This window comes from Patiria miniata, unplaced genomic scaffold (assembly GCF_015706575.1).
Source record: "Patiria miniata isolate m_02_andy unplaced genomic scaffold, ASM1570657v1 HiC_scaffold_22, whole genome shotgun sequence".
Classification (NCBI taxonomy): Eukaryota; Metazoa; Echinodermata; class Asteroidea; order Valvatida; family Asterinidae; genus Patiria; species Patiria miniata.
In genome coordinates, this window is record NW_024037061.1 from 16,457,543 (window position 1) to 16,477,397 (window position 19,855).

The following is a 19,855-nucleotide window of genomic DNA, read 5'->3' on the forward strand; positions in this document are numbered from 1 at the left end:
TCTGCAAGAGTAGCCAATAACAGATCATGAACATATCACATGATATATTAAACTACCAATCACACAGCCAGAAGATGTCACATGAGCAGGGTACATGGGAGGGTAAACAGATCCATGTTCACTGAGGATTCACATCATGACTTACCACAGTCCATAGCGGACAGGTTTGGAATGCTGGAATACATTGTAGTTAGCCAGATGAATCGTTCTGTCATTCTTGAATGCTCTCATAATGTCCTTACTCCTGCAGATAATGAAAACAATATGTCAATACCAAATCAATCGATCTTGACAATACTTTATGAGTTTTCAATAAGTGAGAGTTTACTCAAGGACGATGTGTTTGTTAGTTCATACTCTGACACGAAGTAAGTGATATAGCAATTGTATTGGTTGGGCTGTGATAATGATCTCATCCAAGAATAATGCCCGAGCACAATATATCTGCGAAATACCCCGACGGACAGCACAACGGACACCCCGACGGATAGGCACAAAATGATACCCTGAACCAAGTGGACATTTACCAAGATATGCAAGTTAGCATTCAGATCTTGTACAACTGTTAACAAAGGAATATGTATAACAGAATTTTTATATAAAAAGTAATTCAATAAACCTGAACAAAGTGATTTCATACCCTCCCCAGGTTGACGTCGCCAACAAGGCATGCCTCCTGTCAATCATCTTCACATCCACAGAGGTGTAGGTGTTGAACATGGCTGCCAACTAAAATAAAGAAGTGTCATTGTTCAACTTTAAGGTTGCAGGCCAGTAAATCAGTCCGAAATTGCCTACGCTGCCCAAATCATGATTTGCATGCCCTCAATTCTTCAGTATTTGAGCATATTGTGTGCCATGATGGAAAACGTGTACAAAACCAAAGGGAGCTGTTGCAAAAGGTTCAAGTATGAACAAAAGAGCAACAATAGGAAATCCTCGATTTACACCATATGCAGTCGAACCCTGATCAGAAGAGCACTGTTAATACAACATCCTGCTTATAACAAGCACAATTTTAGGTCGAAGTCTTTGGTTTTCTTTGTTTTCCATTAATACAAGGTACCTGTTATAACAAGGTAATTTGTAAAGTCCCAAGGACCTTGTTATAAAGGTGTTCGACTGTACAAACATGTGTGCGTGTGGTGGTGGGGGGGGGGGGGTGGTGCTTCACATCACAGAAACCTTGATTTTCTTGCAAGAAAGTTTCGGGACTTCTGCCCTCTCTGGCCCAAGATGGTGTAGTAAACAGCTAGCAAAGATAGATTGTGTGGTTCCAAGCTGCAGGTGTCAGATAGGCACTCAGGAAGCAAGAAGCTAAATATCAATTTGAAGACAGTGGAACTTGAATTCGATGAGAGTTCTTTTTTCAGCAGAGCTGTAATCGAGTCCGTCAATCAAATCATCACAAGTCAGTCAGTCCGAAGTCAGTTTACAAGCTATGCAAATGAGCTGTGACATATAACAATTGCTGACTGCTGTGATGTGGGAAATTCCGTTTTTAACACCCGTGGGGCACATAGCACCCAAGGCGAAGCAGAGAGTGCTATGCGCCCCGAGCTGTAACATATAACAATTGCTGACTGCTGACTGTGACATATAACAATTGTTGACTGCTGTGATGTGGGATATGCTGTTTTTAACACCCAAGGGGTGCAAAGCAACTGAGGCAAAGCTGTGAGTGCTATGCGCCCCGAGCTGTAACATATAACAATTGCTGACTGCTGACTGTGACATATAACAATTGTTGACTGCTGTGATGTGGGATATGCTGTTTTTAACACCCAAGGGGTGCATAGCAACTGAGGCAAAGCTGTGAGTGCTATGCGCCCCGAGCTGTAACATATAACAATTGCTGACTGCTGACTGTGACATATAACAATTGTTGACTGCTGTGATGTGGAATATACCATTTTTCACACCCGAGGGGCGCATATCACACAAGGCGAAGCTGTGAGTGCTATGCGCCCCGAGCTGTAACATATTACAATTGCTGACTGCTGACTGTGACATATAACAATTGTTGACTGCTGTGATGTGGGATATACCGTTTTTTAACACCCGAGGGGCGCATATCACACAAGGCGAAGCTGTGAGTGCTATGCGCCCCGAGCTGTAACATATAACAATTGCTGACTGCTGACTGTGACATATAACAATTGCTGACTGCTGTGATGTGGGATATGCCGTTTTTAACACCCGTGGGGCACATAGTACCCGAGGCAAAGCCGAGAGTGCTACGCGCTTTGAATAAGAGGTTAACCATTGTATAATGAATTTTACAGACTAGACACGTGGCTGTTCTAAACCAATGAAATTACAGTATCCAAGCACACCTTATAACAATAACATCACTCTTCGTATCCTGTAACTTAAGACCTGATTTGATTTGTGCTTTGTCTTGTGATTGACCAAGTTATAACTCGGATATCTGTATGCTCTATCTGGTTTTCGGACCACAGTTTTACCTCCTTTGCCTGCAATGGAGAAGGCCCTCTAGAGGTGACGTACAGTAATTTGGGTCGCCTCGATGCTGGATCTTCTCCTGCCAGATTCTGCAAGGAGGAAAATATTTAAACAGTGTTAGGCCAAAAAAAAAAAATAGTCGGTCTCTGGTCAGACCGAAGTTCCGGAATTGATGCGGCGACGCGGTGGTTTTTTTTTGGGGGGGGTTGGCTTTTTTTTTTCCAAGCTTGAATTGTACAGACAAGGTGGGTATTATTTTGCTTTTTTGTGTCCTCATTATACATTGGTGTCCTCCATAATATGCCTTGGTGCCCTTTATCATTTGCCTTGGTGCATTTTCCCCATTCCTTAGTGCTCCTTGGTACAAAATTTTTGAGGAGGTGCGGCAATAGAGGGCGCTGTTGTAGCTTCCATGTTAATTTGAAGAAAAAAAAAGTTGACGCGCATGATTAAACTTGACGCGCGCGCTGACCAGAGACCGAGTATTTTCTTTTTTGGCCTTATCACCTTTTGAAATAAACAGATTTTTCACGTTCTATATTCAGGGCAATCTGATGGCCCAAATGTACTAGATGAGTCTGGTGCATTGTATGTGCAATGTAGGATTAAGCTGTACATTACTTTAACCATATTTAAAAATAAAATCATCATTATTCACAAGAATATTATGTTAAATCTTACTTTTTGGGTAAATACATTTAACTTTTTATTTTTAAACTGCTAGCTCCTTTGTTTTTTCCAAAAACGAGTCAAATTAAAAAAATAAACTGTGACTAAACAAGGGTACAGGAAAGTTTGCCAACCCAATTTAAAAGCTGTGTGCAAAGTAATTTCTTGTGACTTGAATAATTCGGTCTTGAATGTACCTGACATTTCATGAAGAAGACTCACCACATACGGTACGCTGGCTCTGATGATGTTGGATTTATTCTCATGTGGAGCTAAGGCTGGGATGTACTTCCTGAATGTAAGCAGCTTGGGATGCATGATGCTGAGAAGAAAAGGCAATGCATTGATGTTCAAAAACAGTGACATAGTTGGCATAATCATGAGTTTATTTGATTGTCTGAACTTGGTTCAGTTACAAGGGGGGATACATGAACTCACAGACTGCCCTTAGTTTTCTACTTGCCAGCAGACAGAGAGATGCCAAAATTATGAATAAATCTTATAGGGTTTTCTAGTCATGCTTGAACCAAAAGTTATACGCAACTGGTTCTCTTGCCTTTTAACCCTAAAGGGGCCGGAATCCACCCCCCCCCCAACTTTTACGGCAATAGCTTTAAAAAAAGATTTTTGCAAGCCGAGTTGTTATGACTTTTTAGCCTCGAGCCTTGCACATCTTTTGATACCAAAAACATAAAAAATTGGACAATGGGTAGCCGCGCAGTGAAAAATTTTCCGGCGTTATGCACCATAAAAGCTTAACTTCCCCATATACGTAGTGTACACAAAGCAGAATTACCATTCATGCATATATGAATAATTAATTAGCCATAATTCCTAAACCCTTTGACCTATAGTCATGAAATTTCTTGGGTATGTTCATAATAAGTTGTTCTATTCATGTAACGAGTTTCAAAATTTTTTGTCACTCGATGGCTGAGATCTTGGGGATCCCCCTCCCCTCCCGGCTGAGAGGTGAAGCTTTAAGCAATTAAGACTTCTGAAGCCTTACCTTGTATCCTTGGCTGTGATGTAGTGAGCCATTCTCAAGAACACTACAGAGAAAAATAAAACAACTTAGATGACGATACTTCGTAAGGTACACCGTTAGTGGTCACTGAAGTTATATATCAAGAAAGAAATAGATACTTACCATAGCCGGCAAGATAGGCATCAAACCCAGCCTCGTGGAAAAACTCTTCCTTTCCTGTCCAGAATAAAGAGAAACAGTTTCCAGAAAATTTCCAAATGAGTTATGAACGGCAGCACCTAGTCAATACACAGCCATTACACTATTTTTCATTATCAAAGGGCAAATAAATTGCATCCTAAGAACCTTCCATAAGTGAACAACTGTAAACCTCAAACATTCATTTTTATTCACTTCCCTTGATTACTTCTAAGAGCAAATCCAGTATAAAAGATAATTTTAACTTTTTTGAAATGCAAGAGACAAATAAACCTGAGACGTAATGACGTAATGGCTTTGTTTACATAATTATGCGCTTTCCTATGGGAGCGAAGTCGGGACGCCAGATAAAGTGGGGACCGTCTACTACACAGGAAAGTGCACATGTAAACAAAGCGTGACGTCATTACATCTCAGGCTTATTGTTTGAAACCTACCGTATCTGGCACAGTTGTCAGCCAGTTCTATCTCTGGCAGGTGCGGTACACCCAGCTTACTGGGATCGGTGTGCATGGCGTGGTAAACATTGGCAAGACTCGTTGAGGTCAATGACAAGCCTGCTTCCTCAAGTTCCTAAACAATGGGACAGAAAAGAACAGTCAATCAGCGTTGACTGCCTCATTTCATCAATGACATCTTGAATTTTTCAATCGGGAGACGTAAATTTAACATTTGGTAGGCTTGGACTACACTTCAATAATACCGTAAAGTGACAAATTTTGTTGATACCGAACAATACCGAATGATGTCAAAATACCGAAATACCGACGATCTTGGTATGGGATTTCAGTACCGTGATTTTCCCGCTTACATGTGGTGAGATGTGTGCACAAACACTTTTATAAAAGGTGAAACGTAGCCAGATCTGCTAGTATTCGGATAATCATTCTTGTCACCATGGTATAGAAAGGGTGAAAATACTAGTCATTCAGCATGGCCTCTGAAGTTTTTCTGACCCCGCCTTTTTGCAGTTTCCCTTACAATAGGTGTCTTATTGTGCTTTGATGAAATAATATTTTGCTCAGAAAGGTACCCGATACCACAATATTTACGTGACGGTACACGGTGGACTCCAATAACGCACAAGCCTAATGTTCAATTATTTTCATAAGCACTATACACTGAGTGCTGTCCGAGAATTAGCTTCTGTGAGAGCAGATCAAAAGCTTGCTCAGGTGGGACTCGAACCCACAACTTACAAGTGCAAAGGTCTTACCGCTCGACCACCGAGCTTCCCTTAGTCGAGGCATTCACAACTGGGAATTTGGAAAAAAACGAGGAAACTCCATACCACACAAGACTTTGTAAGTGTTTTTCAATTTGTAATGGCATTCATGAGAAGTAAAAAACGAGGAAATCAGCAGATCCGAGGAAAAGTTGCATGCCTGTATATACCGAGTGCTGTCCGAGAATTAGTTTCTGCGAGAAAAGATCAAAAGCTTGCTCAGGTGGGACACGAACCCCCAACCTCCAGTTTACTAGTGCAGAGGTCTTACCGCTCGACCACCGAGCTTTCCTTAGTCGACTGTCGGCTTCAAATCTGATATCAACAGGTACTGCACTCAATATCCCATCATACTGGTGCGTGTGTTTTATGGGTTTCCTTACCAGAAGTGAGTAAAGTGACTTCGGAATTCTGCTTATTTTATGGTTCACTGATTGTTTCCTGATGTTGGATTTAGCAGGCAGTTCATAGAATACTGGGCCAAGGATTGAGGCAATTTAGGAAGCATCCTACCCTCCTGATCTCCATGATGAGGAACTTGGTGTCGTAAAGATGAGGAAGCAAGTCATGGATGTTCCTCTTGAAGTCTTGGAATTTAGCTGCACACAAACAGATAACAAAACAAGTGTGGGATGAACACAACAGCATGAAACACTGATAACATGCACTCAATATGAAGAACTGCACTCAGGTTTTGTGAACAATTCGCTTAATCAGTCGGATGTTTCAAACCACCATGGACACATTAGGCCTGTGCATCGGAACCAGCTAACCAAAATTGACTTGTGATGGCCCTTGTTTACTTGTGCTGACTGACCCCAAATCTGCCACAAATTTAATCTTGAAGGATGAGAGAGCTGCTTGATCTTACCTGGTAATGTCTTGTAGAACTTGGAGTGCAGAAAGAGAAGATCCGTCAGGAAATTGTGACCAATCAGGGGCTGGCAATACAATACAAGAAAAGCAGTCATGACACAATTATACTAGCCACTCCATCTGGGAGCGTAGGGTTGGCAGTAGTAATTTCCTGGTCTTTAAAGGTACAGTCCATCATTTGCAGCTATCCAAAAAGTAACTGACGTAATTAATGTTGAAAAACATACTTGGTTTAAATATAGTAATGGGACTAATCTCCCCGTATAATTATTCTTTCTAGCAAGCTGTCGTTTTGAAGAAATCAATGCAAGAAGGCCTTTCCAACCATGCGTCTAAAAACGCATCGTTGGAAATATCCGTTAGTAGTTCGTTGTTGTTTTTTTATTGGGCGAAGCGCGCGCAAGCGTTGACATGACGCACACACACGTGCGGTTGCTATAATTTGTCGGTTCAGTGAGCGACATCGCTAGCTGCAATCGGCTTAGTTAGAACGTGTCTCGGACGTTGAATGCAGGCCCAATTCAAAACACGACTCAGCAACTTTTGATTTGAAATCAAATGTTTTCTCAGAATAGACATCATTAACTGAGCTAAAACTTTGTCAGCTTAGTTGTTCAGCACCCTTCTTTAGATTTTGGGCACTTTTGTTGCTTCAAACAAACATAATGCACAAATGACAAATGATGGACGCTATCTTTAACCTGTATGGCCAGTTCAGAATCTCACCTTAGCTGACGTGTGGATTTGGTTTTCAGAAATTGCCAGATAGCAAGGGTTTTCCCTAAAAAATATCATTTCAGTTTTTTCCATCCACCCCTAACATCGAAAACTCGTTTATCATGTTCTTCTTCTAGATTTTTTTTTCAGACTGCCTAGCTACGGTGCCTGCGAGCTTTTCAGGAGCCCTTGGTGTCATTAAATGTAATTAAATCACAACCAATGTGTTGGTGTATATTGATTTCATCTTTATGCAGTTTGACTTGTTGTGAACCTTCTGACAATTTAACAATCATTAGTTTCTCAAGAATAAAATGGTACATTGTCTTACTTTCTTCAGCTCACTGATGTGCCTGAAGACTCTTGTGAAGCCACTTAGCTTGACCAACAACCTGGAGAGAAACACAAAAATTAAATTTAATAACCATAATATTTATACAACCTGCTGACGTACATTTGAGCACCCTACCTTAGGGAAATGAGTCGATACAAATAGTTGGGGAAAATAGTTATTGGATATTGATGAGGTTTTATGAAAAAATAATTAACACATGATGTGGCTGAAAAAAAAACTTAAAAAACCTGGGGAAAGTATTTAACATAACCAACCTTTCTGTCCAAGGTCTTTCTTCTTTCAGCAATGCAGCTTTCTTCTCAGGATTCAACTTTGTTATTAATATCTTGGAAAAGAAAAGAACAGATTGAAAAAGTACTCATCCACTTTTGGTACACACAAAAAATTAGCGCAAAGATACTTGGTACAAACACACAAACATTTAAATGTCACTGAAAGAAGTAACATTTAGCACAGACATAAACACAAAATTCCATAAAAGTCAAGACACCATATTTAATGAAAGTGTCTTGATTGAAATTAGTGCAAGATCAGAGTGAGTTTGTATTTAACATTAACATCTGGGATTGGGCAGTGAAGTGATCAATTTTGGAAAATAGATCTTTTACACTCTAAGGCCGTGTCTGAAACTGGCGTCCAGAGCAATGGCTACGGCTATAGTCAGCTTGTTCCCATTAGTCAGGTAGCATATGGTCGGAATCGTGACCGACTGGTCCAAAGCACCAAACTTGGCAGATAGATTCTTATAGCCCTAGAGAAGATATTTAGAAGGGGTGACACCTGAAATTCTTTTGGGAAGGATGCCTAATTTGCATAAATCGTTAATCCCTGCCGTGTAATATATTTATTCCCATATTTGGGTATATTTTTATTTTTTTAATTTTTTGAAAAGTGTATTTTGTGATTCTACTTGCATATTCTTACTTCAATAACATTTTGTAAAACATATAAGTGACTGAATAATTAGGAGGACATAGTAAAGAACCACAATTGCTACTATTTTACCCTAAAGTTACGCGCATTTACCTTTTCCTCAGATATCATCAACTAGTCTCGCCAAACGTGGGTATTGATGAGCTTCAAATTAACAAAGTTACTTACTGGCATAGTGACCCTAACAAAAATAAGTGGGAAATTAAGTGAAAATTGATAACATCTTGATGCTTAGCCCAAAAGACAAAAAAGGGGAGAAAATGTGGTGTCCGTAAATTGGGCTAGTAGGGGAAGGGTAACGTGGGAACTTAAACAAGTTCAACAAAATCCCCCTAAATAAGAGATTATTGTTGTTTACAATAATTTTGTCTACGCCAAAACGTTTTCTCAACAATAATTAGGGGAATTTCCTTGAACTCGTTCCAGTGTTCAATGTTAGGCAACCATTCACCTACTTGTTAGCCTAATTTATGGACACCTCGTTTTTCCCCAGTTTTTGTTTTCTGGGCTTAATATCACAATGTTATCATAGTTCACATGATTTTGCATAAGGTTTTAATAGGGTAGCTGTACCAGTAAGCTACTTGGTGAATTTGAAGTTCATCAATGCTAATGTTTGGCAAGACTAATTGATGATATCTGGAGACAAGGTAAATGCGCGCAATTTTAGGTCATAATAGTAGCCATTTTGGATTGTTACTATGTCCTCATAATTATTCAGTCACTTATATGCTTTGGAAAATGTTATTTAAGTAAAGATATGTAAGTAGAATCCCCAAAATACACTTTTCAAAAAAATAAAAAAATGGAAATATACCCAAATATGGGAATAAATATATTACACGTCAGGGATTAACGATTTATGCAAATTAGGCACTCTTCCCAAAAGAATTTCAGGTGTCACCCCTTCTAAATATCTTCTCTAGGTCTATAAGAATATATCTGCCAAGTTTGGTGCTTTGGACCAGTCGGTCACGATCTTGACAAAAATTAGATCTAAGCCACCTGACTACATGGAGTTATAACAGGTGAAGACCTAGACAATAGCCCTAGACAAGAGTTTCTGATGCAGCCTCACACTATGAACATCTTCATCCCTTAAAAATTCATTAAAAGTCCATTTCTCTGTGAAAATTACCTTTAAGAGATGTTTCACGGACATTTACATGGGGCTTATATAGGACTAATCAGGCTGTAAGGGTATTTTCACGTTTTTTTAATGACCCTGGCCACTGAGGATTATCATTGGTTATACATAACGGTACACTGGGTCTATCTCCATGGGTAAACAAAGGATTATCTTAAGGGTGTTTTCACGGACTCCTAATCTGGCTTAATATGTTGAAAAATCCATATGTTGGAATGTGCCTCTGAAAAAGTGCAAGATGACAGGTGTGCACAAATTCAAAGACTTCAATTTAGTTAAAATGCCTTGGGGGTTATAGATTTAGATTTAAAATAACTCAGTTAATACTGAACATCCACAGATGTGAGACTGAAAGCATTAATTTCTATATTAATTGTGATGCACTCAAGCCTAATGAGTTGTTTGTCTACCCTGGTCAATTTTTTTTTACAGATTTGAAAAGAGCACAATTATTTTTTTTACAGATTTGAAAAGAGCACAATTATTACTGCTGTGAAAACCGCATGCTGGTACCATCTTTAGTTCAAAAATTATGGAAGTCGGAACACCAAGAGATGTGATGAAGTGGCCCTATTTTGGCCTGAATCTCCTAATGAAAGTTCCCGACAAACGACTCATTTAGCTTGATCGCATCACAATTGTGGACTAGTCACGGTTGCAATAATCTGTATCAGGGGGCACTGATGATGTTGAGGAAATAAATCCTTTTTTTATCATCCAATGTACCTCTCCTGTATCAACTTGCGAGGTCCAAATATCTGGGAAACAATTCCTCAGCAAGGCTTGCATCTGAATGGAAACCATGTCTGCAAAAAAAAAATTAAAAAAATAACGAGAACCAAAGGTTTCGGCAAATTCTTTTCAATTCCTACATATTAAGGAACGATATCCCTAAAATAAAAAAAAATATTAATAATTTCACAAAAATTTATATCCAAGTCATTAACCTGAATGTGGTGAAATGCAATAACAGCGTGACGTCGGCCAAACTTTTCTGGTCTTGTATTAAAACATTCGGGGTGAGATTAGGGGAAGCTAAAAAAATCAACAAAATAATCAGTAGAGATTTTGAGGGTCTCCGAGGGCCTAGAGCAATGTAGGATGTTTGTATTAGCCTCAAGTCACCCTGTAAAATACTCATTTCTGTTGTTCTATGTAAACTGTTGTAGATAAAAACACCTTTACCGTAAACCTCACGAATTTGAGACTTCTAAAGGGATTATTTGAAAAACCTGAAATCAAGAAAAAAAACGACAAAAATCCTACATCTTTTGTAAACACCCATCTTTGTAAACACCGGCAATCATGGACCCCCTATTGTCTCTAATCCTCATTCCTTTGTTTGTACTTTTTAAAGTTTTTAACAACAGCTGGCATTGGTTTGTACATGAATTTCAATCGTGGACGTCCGGTCAATCGTGGACGTATTGTTTGTACCCTGACCCTTTTGTCCTAGGTCCACGATTGCCGGTGTTTACATACTTACAACCAACAAGCCACCACACTACTTCATCTACTTTAATGAAGATGTAAACTAATATTAAATCCCATCCCCTAAAAGACATTTAACCAAATTACAGTATCTGCGCACACGATATAATAATTAAGTATTGCCACACTATTGCCACACTTTTGTTTACTACATCGTATTTACACATAACCACTGCTGTGGTATATAACGCCACACAGTGTGGAAGTTGATAACTGCAAAAGTTGATTCAAGTTGATTGGTTCATTCTTCCCTTGGATAGGAAGGTAAAGTGAATTGACAGAATTCGCCAGAGATGAAATCTGCTCAAAATGTGTGAATTCATAGTGCAAAGAAATTTGCCATTATGTCACAAATAATGCTTGACTACGTTGGCACTTTGTAGATTAATTAAATAACTAGTCAGGGATTAAATAACTAGTCAGGAATTTTACTAACCGTCAGAAATCTTAGCTAAGCTTATCTGGTCTCCTTCCTTAGCGCCCGGCAACCAGTCGGATATTGCTGACGTGAAACTCGTCACTAAATGATCGTCAACATCACTGATGAAACAAACAATAAAAACAACGAATGAAATATTGAGGAATGAAACCAAGAATTATAGTGAAATATGGAAATCTATGATCAGTTGTTGCCAACACCATAACCGTAACTCCTTAAACATTTTTTCTCGGGAAATTTTCTGAATCTTTTCAAATTCACCAATGTACAAAAAATCTATGGCATAATCATTATAAATCAATATGAGGTTTTGCCCTTCACCGACGTATAAACACTGCATACTCAGTGTGTTACCTCCCGAGTGAAAGTTGGAAAAAAAATCACTCGGGTGGGACTCAAACCCACGACCTCCTGCTTTCTAGTGCAGACGTCTTACCACTCGACCGCCGAGCTTGTGAGATTGGTTGGTTGATTCGAATCCGACGTGCATGTACCAGCGGGTACCGAAATCCGTAAATAAACTGTTCATAAGATGAGTTTATAATAACCATTATACTTAAATATTTAAAGTGTATCAAGTCCCAAGTAAAGTAGTAATGGTTGGGCTCTGACAAAATCCTACTAAAATATTCAAACCTCCTGGTTGATTTTGAGGGAGTCAGGGAGGGTTAGGATTCATGAAATTTCGATGAAAATATTGGGGAAACATAATGTTCTATTATAATACACAGTTGCACACTGGACCAACATTAACAATTTTGATTAAGGGAATAAAAATGTGCTTTGCTGGCTTTAAACAAATATATTTCAAACTGGCTAAGGGCCTGGTCGCGGATAATGGCCCGAGCTGAAGGTCAAAATGTCAAAACAAGTCAAAAATTCATAAATTTCCATCGATTTTGTTCAACATTATTATACTTCATGTTTTATACAACACCCCTCTTGCCATGTCTGTGGTATTTGCCTCACTTGCATAGTGCTAAAATCTCCTTATATGGAAATTCGCACGCGCGCGGTGCGTACTGCGCGAGGTGGTGCATAACACTGGAACTGTGTTTAAAACCAGTCAGTGTTTAATTCAGCGGTTTTAAACCACCCTATTAGCCTGTATTACCTGGTTAAGATGCTTTCTTGTTCTTCCACTTGTTGCCTCAGTTCTTTCTCTGCCTCCATACTGAGGTAGCTCACTCCTCCATAGAAAAGCTAAGATGATAGAAAAAAAATCAGACATACATTCATCAGGCAAACAAATGTAAAGTCACAAGAAGAAGGAAATTCCAAGACTTCAGAAGATTTTTGTACAGTGTTTTAAATGGGAGACATGGGAAAAAGGCAAATCAGCTGATCAGTAGAAAAGTTATATGCCTGATTTATGTTGCTGAAAAGGTCTTAGCTTCTCTTTTCAGGTTTTCTTGTTCTTGTTCAATACATTTTCTAATCTTTGAACGTAGTATTTTCAAGTTTGCAGCAAGAACCACGGTATCATTTTACTGATTCTATCAATGTTGTTTTTACCATAACCTACACCACATTTTTGCAAGGAAGCTTCGTTTCTACACAAATCCAAAATTTCACAAAAAAATCCTACGGCAATATTTATTTTATTCTTAAAAATAAAACTGAGGTCATCACCAATCCACATTTACAGCAAAACTAGAAATTGGTTACGAGAGGTTTCAGGCGGATTACCATTCAAAGACTAGTTGAGGTAAGATTTACAATGAATCGTTTCCCCATACCTTGTTGAAATCAAAGCCATACTGACAGAGGAACTGAATACTGGATGCCTGTAGAAAAGACACAACACAAAAAAGATAAGATATAACATACAGTGAAATCTCGATAAGTCAAACCTCAAGGGAACAGGTTCAAAATTTGACAATAAGCAGAGTTTTGAGTTAACCAGGGTTGTATATATTGTTATACTACTTAAGGCAATGGATTCTTTGTTTGATTAACAGTTGTTTTGAGTTATCAGAGTTTGACTTATTGAGATTTCACTGTATATACTAGAGTGTAATTCTATAGTCACATTTAACAGTTGTTGACTGCTGTGATGTGGGATATGGCATTTTTAAACACCCTAGGGGCGCATAGCACCCAAGGCATACACTATGCAAGAAATAAATCAAATCGATGTGGTGTCATCTTTGATAACTGCCTAGCTTTTCTGCCAGACATGAGACTGAGCGGTTGCAGTTCTCCGTCACAAGGCACCGGGGCTGGCCCTACACGCGCGCGCAACACCAGTATTTTCCAACCTGTAAAAATAGTTTGGTGCCCCGCCATGCTTTCTGAGGCAGCCACCATGCTTTAAAGTTGCCGCCATGCTTCAACAAAAATTAAAACTAATAAAAATGGTTATATTTATGGACTGGACACACGGTTGTCTAGACCAATGAAATTACAGTATCAAATTTAAGACAAATTAAATTGTGAGATGGTCTTCATATATAAAACCGTTAGCAATACAATTACGGAACAAGCAAACTTGGCAAGACAAATGAATCTCTGTGTCACGTAATTAAGAGACTTCAAGCTTATTTAAACCTGAGAACTTGCAGTCCTTTCCTGAGAGCAATATTGATCAATATCGTTTCGGTTTGCGGTAACACCATGTCGTAATAACTACTGCTTAGAAGATATTAGTTCTGAAAAGAACTTGTCCTGCTTATTCAATATCAACTTTGCTAAGTAGTTTTTTGTTCTGATAAGAACAGTCCAGCTGTAAATTCTAAACGAACTTGTCTTTGGTCTCAACATTTCGACTAGCCTGCTCTAGTCATCGTCAGGAGACTGAAGATAGTTGGAGATGCTACTCCTTAAGTAGGCTGTGTTAGGATTGGGAGTGCTTGCTGGGCATGCCCTGCTCGCTCGGGTGTGTCAGTTGGTTGTGAGCCACGAGTGTTGCAACTTGGAATAACTGAATGCCATATGTGGCTTATGAAGTAGCCGATATCTTGTGGGACAGTGTCATGTTTGTGGATCTCAATAGCTTCTCTGATCAAGACACAAGACTTCAGACGTACTCAACCTGAGCCAAGTTCACTCACCTGGCAAGAAAATCTGGCATCGATGGTTGCACAACTCTTCGGGAACAGATAGAAGTTGTAGGTGTGAGCACTGTACCTGCACGCATGCATAGAATGACATGAAGTCAGCAAATCAGTATTAGCAAAGCAAACCTGTTAGATCTAGGGACTGGAGGGGGTGCAACCCACTGATCTCTATATAACGACTGGATAGCGAATAGAGAGCCGTACAATGAATGAATTTGACGCCATATTGGTGAGACCGGTGAGACCGCGGCTGGTGATCTACAAAGGACAAGTTGCCGTCTTTATAGACAGCATGATTTCTTTTGTAACATCGCGGTTCACTTGACTTATATTTTGACCACCACCACTGACCAAGGTTTACAATTTTTCTAACGACGTGCTTTACTTTTTTAATGCCGCAGTTCACTTTTTCGGCGTTTTGAAAATAATAATCACTATGGAAATGTGTCCCTTTTAGAACATCATAATATGTGTACGTGACTAAAGTGCGGGTCAACTGTTGATACAACGCGCGCGTATACGCGCTGAACGTTCGTATTATACGCAGCCATCTTCGTGAGACCAAGGGCGAATTGGTCAATATGCAAAGTCTTCTGTGTGAATGCTGTATGGATATCCGCTATCCAGTCTTTATATAGAGATCAGTGGGAAAACCCCCCCTCCCTTCCCCATGATGTACAAATTGTACATCCTCCATCACTCATTATATAACCGACATACAGATCCTTGTCATTTGATTGGTGGAACTCACATCACGTGTCATTCGTTATTGCTGCCATTCACGCCGGTGCTCAACAAGTACTATCCGCCCATGGGGAATGGGAAATACTATTCAACAGTTTTCAATCATTCTTGTTCCATGCCGCGGTATTTGTGTGCAAATATGCATGCTGATGTGCGCGTTCAACGTTGTGCGTAGCGCGTATTGTTCCAAAGAGCCAGCGCCACAGCGTTGGGTTCAAACATTTTCGTGAAGGGGTGGTTTGGAAGAGAGAAATACATTTTTCACCAATTTTGTATTGAAAGAAAAGTTCAAATGTATCAAATGACATGGATCAATATGTCAGTTATATAAAACAAATATTGAGTGGCTTTAAATTGCAAAATGGGGGGAATATTATCACTCGGCAAAATCTGGACTTTTCCAGTTCACTCGGCTTCGCCTCGTGAAATGGAAAAGTCCAGATTTTACCTTGCCATAATATTCCTCCCATTCCACGCTGATCCACTCAATATTTGTATATTAATTTTATGTCACGGGCAATTCCATGGAGAACTGGACAAGGCTGATAAATGAAAATTTATTATGTCTTCAGAACTACAAGCATCACAACAACAAATGTGGCATCAAATTAAAGGGGACAACAAGATCTTTCATTTGAGTGGTATGCCAGATATTTCTTTAAGCAAAATTGTTAGTAAAGAAGTGTTTTTCTTGCATCTGCTCTTGAGTTGAAACGAACTACATCACAATCATGATGAAGACGATTTTTTTTCACAGAATGTTTCAAAATAAAGTTAATTAATGGAATTATTTTTGACAAGGATAATCTTTAAGTTTTTAATACCATTTTGGAAAAAGAAACAATTATTGGCAAAGGTTTATGGGCCCACTTACAGACTTACTTGTTCTGACTTGAAGATTTGATAAATGCTGAAAGCCCTGTGTAAAGAATAAGTCGTAAAAAAAAAACGAAGAGAAAAATGAATTACATTCTGTTTGGCATTATGAATATTATCAAAACACAGTCAGTGCTTAGACTCTGATAATAATAACTGCTGTGGCATCCCTGTTCAAATTTTGGTACCGGTATTTAGGTTTTCTTTTCTGTCTGTCCCTTGTTTTGCGTTTTCTGAACAGTTACTCTTTGTCTATTGATATTAGGTACCTCAACCCGGCCTTGTTGTAAAATTGTTCTACAAATTCTCATTTTTTGAGGTGTGTGTTGTTCAAGGGGGGGGGGGGGGGGTTACACATGAGTGGACCTCTTGTGCAATTCATCGTTAAAGAATTAACATAACAAAACACACCTCAACGATGGCCACGGAAAAAATTCCATACTCGATCGCCACTTTTTTCGATTAATTTTCAAGCGCCAAACGTTGCATCCTTTATGGTTATTCTCTCCACTTTCCCTCCTCTACTCTCACCCTCTTCTATGTATTAATCAGTCACTTACTTCATCGAGATTCGAACCTTGGACACTGTAGCTTGAAACACGAGACTCTAAACCGCTAGGCCGCTCACGATCGCTGTTGCAATAATCAATCTTTGGACGTATTTGAAGTAGCCATAAAAATAAACTAAATATTCATGAGAAAATAAATATTCATAATGACGTATTACATTATCTTTGGCCGGCTCATGCGACGTCATGGTTGTCGATGTCATGCGTATAACGTACCGCTTTCTTTCAGCCACTTCAATCAGTTTTGACCGGCTGCTTCAACTTAGTTCTGCACGACGTGTGCATCCAAAATGTGCTCTAAAAACAAATTTTGCCTAATTTTTTTTCGCATTTACACAGCTTCCTGGAATCCTCTTGGTTGAAATCACAAATCGAGGTGAAAATTGATATGTTTGGCGGCAGGTAAAGTGGCGATCGAGTATGGACATTTTCCCACTTTTTTTTAGTAAAGTGTGTAGTTATTTAATTAATTAAATATTTTTGAAATTGTTGTTATTTAATTAGGGCCCTGTTAATTTGGCTTACCCAGCTGACAGACAGTAAACTGACTAGCCGTCTGTCGTAGCTTGCTGTACCGATCCTGTGGTGTGTCAAAAAGACTGTTGTGGCTGTCACTTTGAAAATGCAGGCCGGTGAACTCGGTATCAATGGCTGAAAATATAAAACAGGCAATTTTATTGTGAGTTGGTGAGCCACACAGTGGTGAAAGCAACATTTTGGGAGAAGTTGATTTTGAAGAAATCGAAATCGGGACTGTTTTTTTTTCTTCACTTACTTGGATATTAATAGCCTGGAAAATGATGACCATGATTCCCCTGTTAGGAGAAGAACCAGCCAAGTACCAAGTACGTATGATGAAAGTTAAATTCTGTTTCTGTAAGTGTCTAATTATCCTGTATTATTTCAGGATTATTACTGTTAGACATTTTCTATCGCTTTAAAGAGGGTGAGTGTGCTTCTATAAACTACAAACAATGTCCAAATGTGAAAATATAAACTTGACAAAGTTCTACATGTTCGGGTACATGATCCAAGTGTGGCCTTTATTTTGAGGTAGCCCAGTCAATTGGCCAAATTTATGGGGGCTACAACTTACTATGCCCGGTCGGGCGGCCATTTTGGAGGGAAAACAAAAAGTTGTGTACAAAGTCTGTGGAGAGTCAAGAATTTTTTTTAAAGTATTTCCTACTTCTAGTTCTAGAATTAAGCAGCCTTCTAATTCTAGAAGTATTTCCTAACAAAATTGAAAATGTTTCTCAGTCCCAGATTCATGTCTTATTAAAATCATCATTTTTGTAATGACTGCTTTAGCTTCACTGAGAATGAGATGATATATGAAGAAAAATTCAGTGTCAGGTTGCAACATTCTTTCCAAAAAAGGGCCTCCCGCCCCGCTTCCTTTTTTTCAAAAAGGCAGGACGCTTAATGTGGTGGGTTTTTTTTTCGCTTTAGCCTTCAAAACTCACTTTGGTACTGGACTGTCATCTGCAAAAGTCAGTTTTGAACAGAACTCGTAAGACTAAGAGGTGTCCTAAAGATAAGGATTACCTAAGTTGGTGTGATGTTGTTTCCCCTGGGATGCTTTTCTTTGCCGACTATATGATACAGATACAGATAAGTGCACGTCTCGTTTTTCAATAAAATTTTTTATCACGAAAAGGATGCAACGTATAGTTAATCATGTTCACTCTAGTGCGCCAACTCCTAAAGCTTACCGATAAAATCACTCCGTTCAATGTTTCTTAAAATTTCAGGAAGAAGCTCCTCGAAGTTGTGTCTTGTAACATTCGTCATAGTGATATTTTCAATTCAACTATCTAGCTTAGTCTAGAACTTGGGGGATACTTAGCTTTGTGTGACATTTCGAAAAGACCGCGCCCCCACGTGCTTGAGCTTATTTTCGATGGGTCAATTCGCCCCACATTCAGTAAACTGAAGATGGGGCGAATTAATCAACGGTTTTGAAATCTCGGCTTCATATCTTGAGTTTGGCTTCGGCGCTGGGTTAAGAAATATTTAGATTTTAGAAGTTTCCAAATAAAAATATAAATACTTTGGCCTCAAATAATGAGATTCGATGATGGTTTCCTGCCGCAGAACATGGATCCGTATTGAGTCGTAGTTCTTTAAATCAGAGACTCCCCGCCGCGGAAGCCACAGCCGAAGCTTAGATTTCACAGATGAAATTTACCATTTCACAGATGGAATTTACCAAACTTCGGTTTTATCACCAGATCTTCTTCAGACTCCAGTTTCATTGCTCCTGATTTGGGGGATTACTTTAATAATTTTCTTGAATCCTTTTAATGCTTCTGGAACATCAAATCCCAAAATATAATTACAAATTCAGCGTTTTAGAGAATTTGAATTCGGTTTTAACATTGAAGCTTGAAAATGATTCTCATGTCCAGGATGGAACCAAGAGGCAAAGCCGAGTTTTCGTGAACGCATGCACACCTCAATGCAAGATTGTATGAAGGTTTAAACCTGTTTGAACCCAACCTCCTAAGACATTTTTTTTTCATTAGTGACCCTACTGACTGACTTAACCCTCTGAATTCTTCCACCATCTCAAGGAATATTGGCAAATTCTTTGAGGATTTTTTTTTCAATCTTGCAAGATTTTACAAACCCAAGTCAGCTGGGCAAAATAAGGAAAACACTGCAAGTAAAACTTGCGCGGTCCCCCTGGTGTCCTGGCAGTTTGTAAATACATGTACAGGAGTTTGTAAGGGGTAAGGACAATTTCCAATGACGGCCTTGATGTCCACCCCGGAGGTAACAGTTCTCAGTTGAATGGGGAGTTTAATTGGGTTGAATGGAGAGTTTGTGAGACACCGGACTAACATATGTTAAGAGTCATTAGTATCTCTCCAGAGACCTCGTAAATATCCATATTGGAAAGGATATTTTGACATCAGCCTTCTCTCCACAGACCACCTTTCAAGTTTGGTCGAGATTGATGACTGAACTTGACAGTGAAATGGAACACACATACACCCTAGCACACACAGGAATACGCGATCGCAATATCCCCCCCCCCCTTGAAATCCAGTAGGATACTGAAACCACTTTTTTGTCCCCACCTGCTTCCTTTTTTCTA

General features: G+C 39.1%; 1 protein-coding gene across 1 annotated transcript in view; it reads right to left on the reverse strand.

Annotated features, from left to right (window-relative positions):
• Positions 1 to 18,673, reverse strand: part of LOC119730357 (poly(A)-specific ribonuclease PNLDC1-like) — a 26,647-nt gene extending 7,974 nt beyond the window's left edge. The window contains exons 1-19 of the mRNA XM_038203213.1: positions 18,468 to 18,673; positions 17,278 to 17,403; positions 16,190 to 16,226; positions 14,558 to 14,633; positions 13,244 to 13,291; positions 12,619 to 12,707; positions 11,502 to 11,605; positions 10,301 to 10,380; positions 7,749 to 7,819; positions 7,471 to 7,531; positions 6,418 to 6,487; positions 6,060 to 6,145; positions 4,759 to 4,894; positions 4,286 to 4,339; positions 4,145 to 4,187; positions 3,358 to 3,457; positions 2,469 to 2,555; positions 641 to 729; positions 146 to 244 (exon numbers count right to left, since the gene is read on the reverse strand). Coding sequence (XP_038059141.1) covers positions 146 to 244; positions 641 to 729; positions 2,469 to 2,555; positions 3,358 to 3,457; positions 4,145 to 4,187; positions 4,286 to 4,339; positions 4,759 to 4,894; positions 6,060 to 6,145; positions 6,418 to 6,487; positions 7,471 to 7,531; positions 7,749 to 7,819; positions 10,301 to 10,380; positions 11,502 to 11,605; positions 12,619 to 12,707; positions 13,244 to 13,291; positions 14,558 to 14,633; positions 16,190 to 16,226; positions 17,278 to 17,403; positions 18,468 to 18,546 — 1,535 coding nt within the window. The 5' untranslated portion in view covers positions 18,547 to 18,673. The remainder of the gene's footprint in view (positions 1 to 145; positions 245 to 640; positions 730 to 2,468; positions 2,556 to 3,357; positions 3,458 to 4,144; positions 4,188 to 4,285; positions 4,340 to 4,758; positions 4,895 to 6,059; positions 6,146 to 6,417; positions 6,488 to 7,470; positions 7,532 to 7,748; positions 7,820 to 10,300; positions 10,381 to 11,501; positions 11,606 to 12,618; positions 12,708 to 13,243; positions 13,292 to 14,557; positions 14,634 to 16,189; positions 16,227 to 17,277; positions 17,404 to 18,467) is intronic.
• Between the last annotated feature and the right edge of the window lie 1,182 nt (positions 18,674 to 19,855).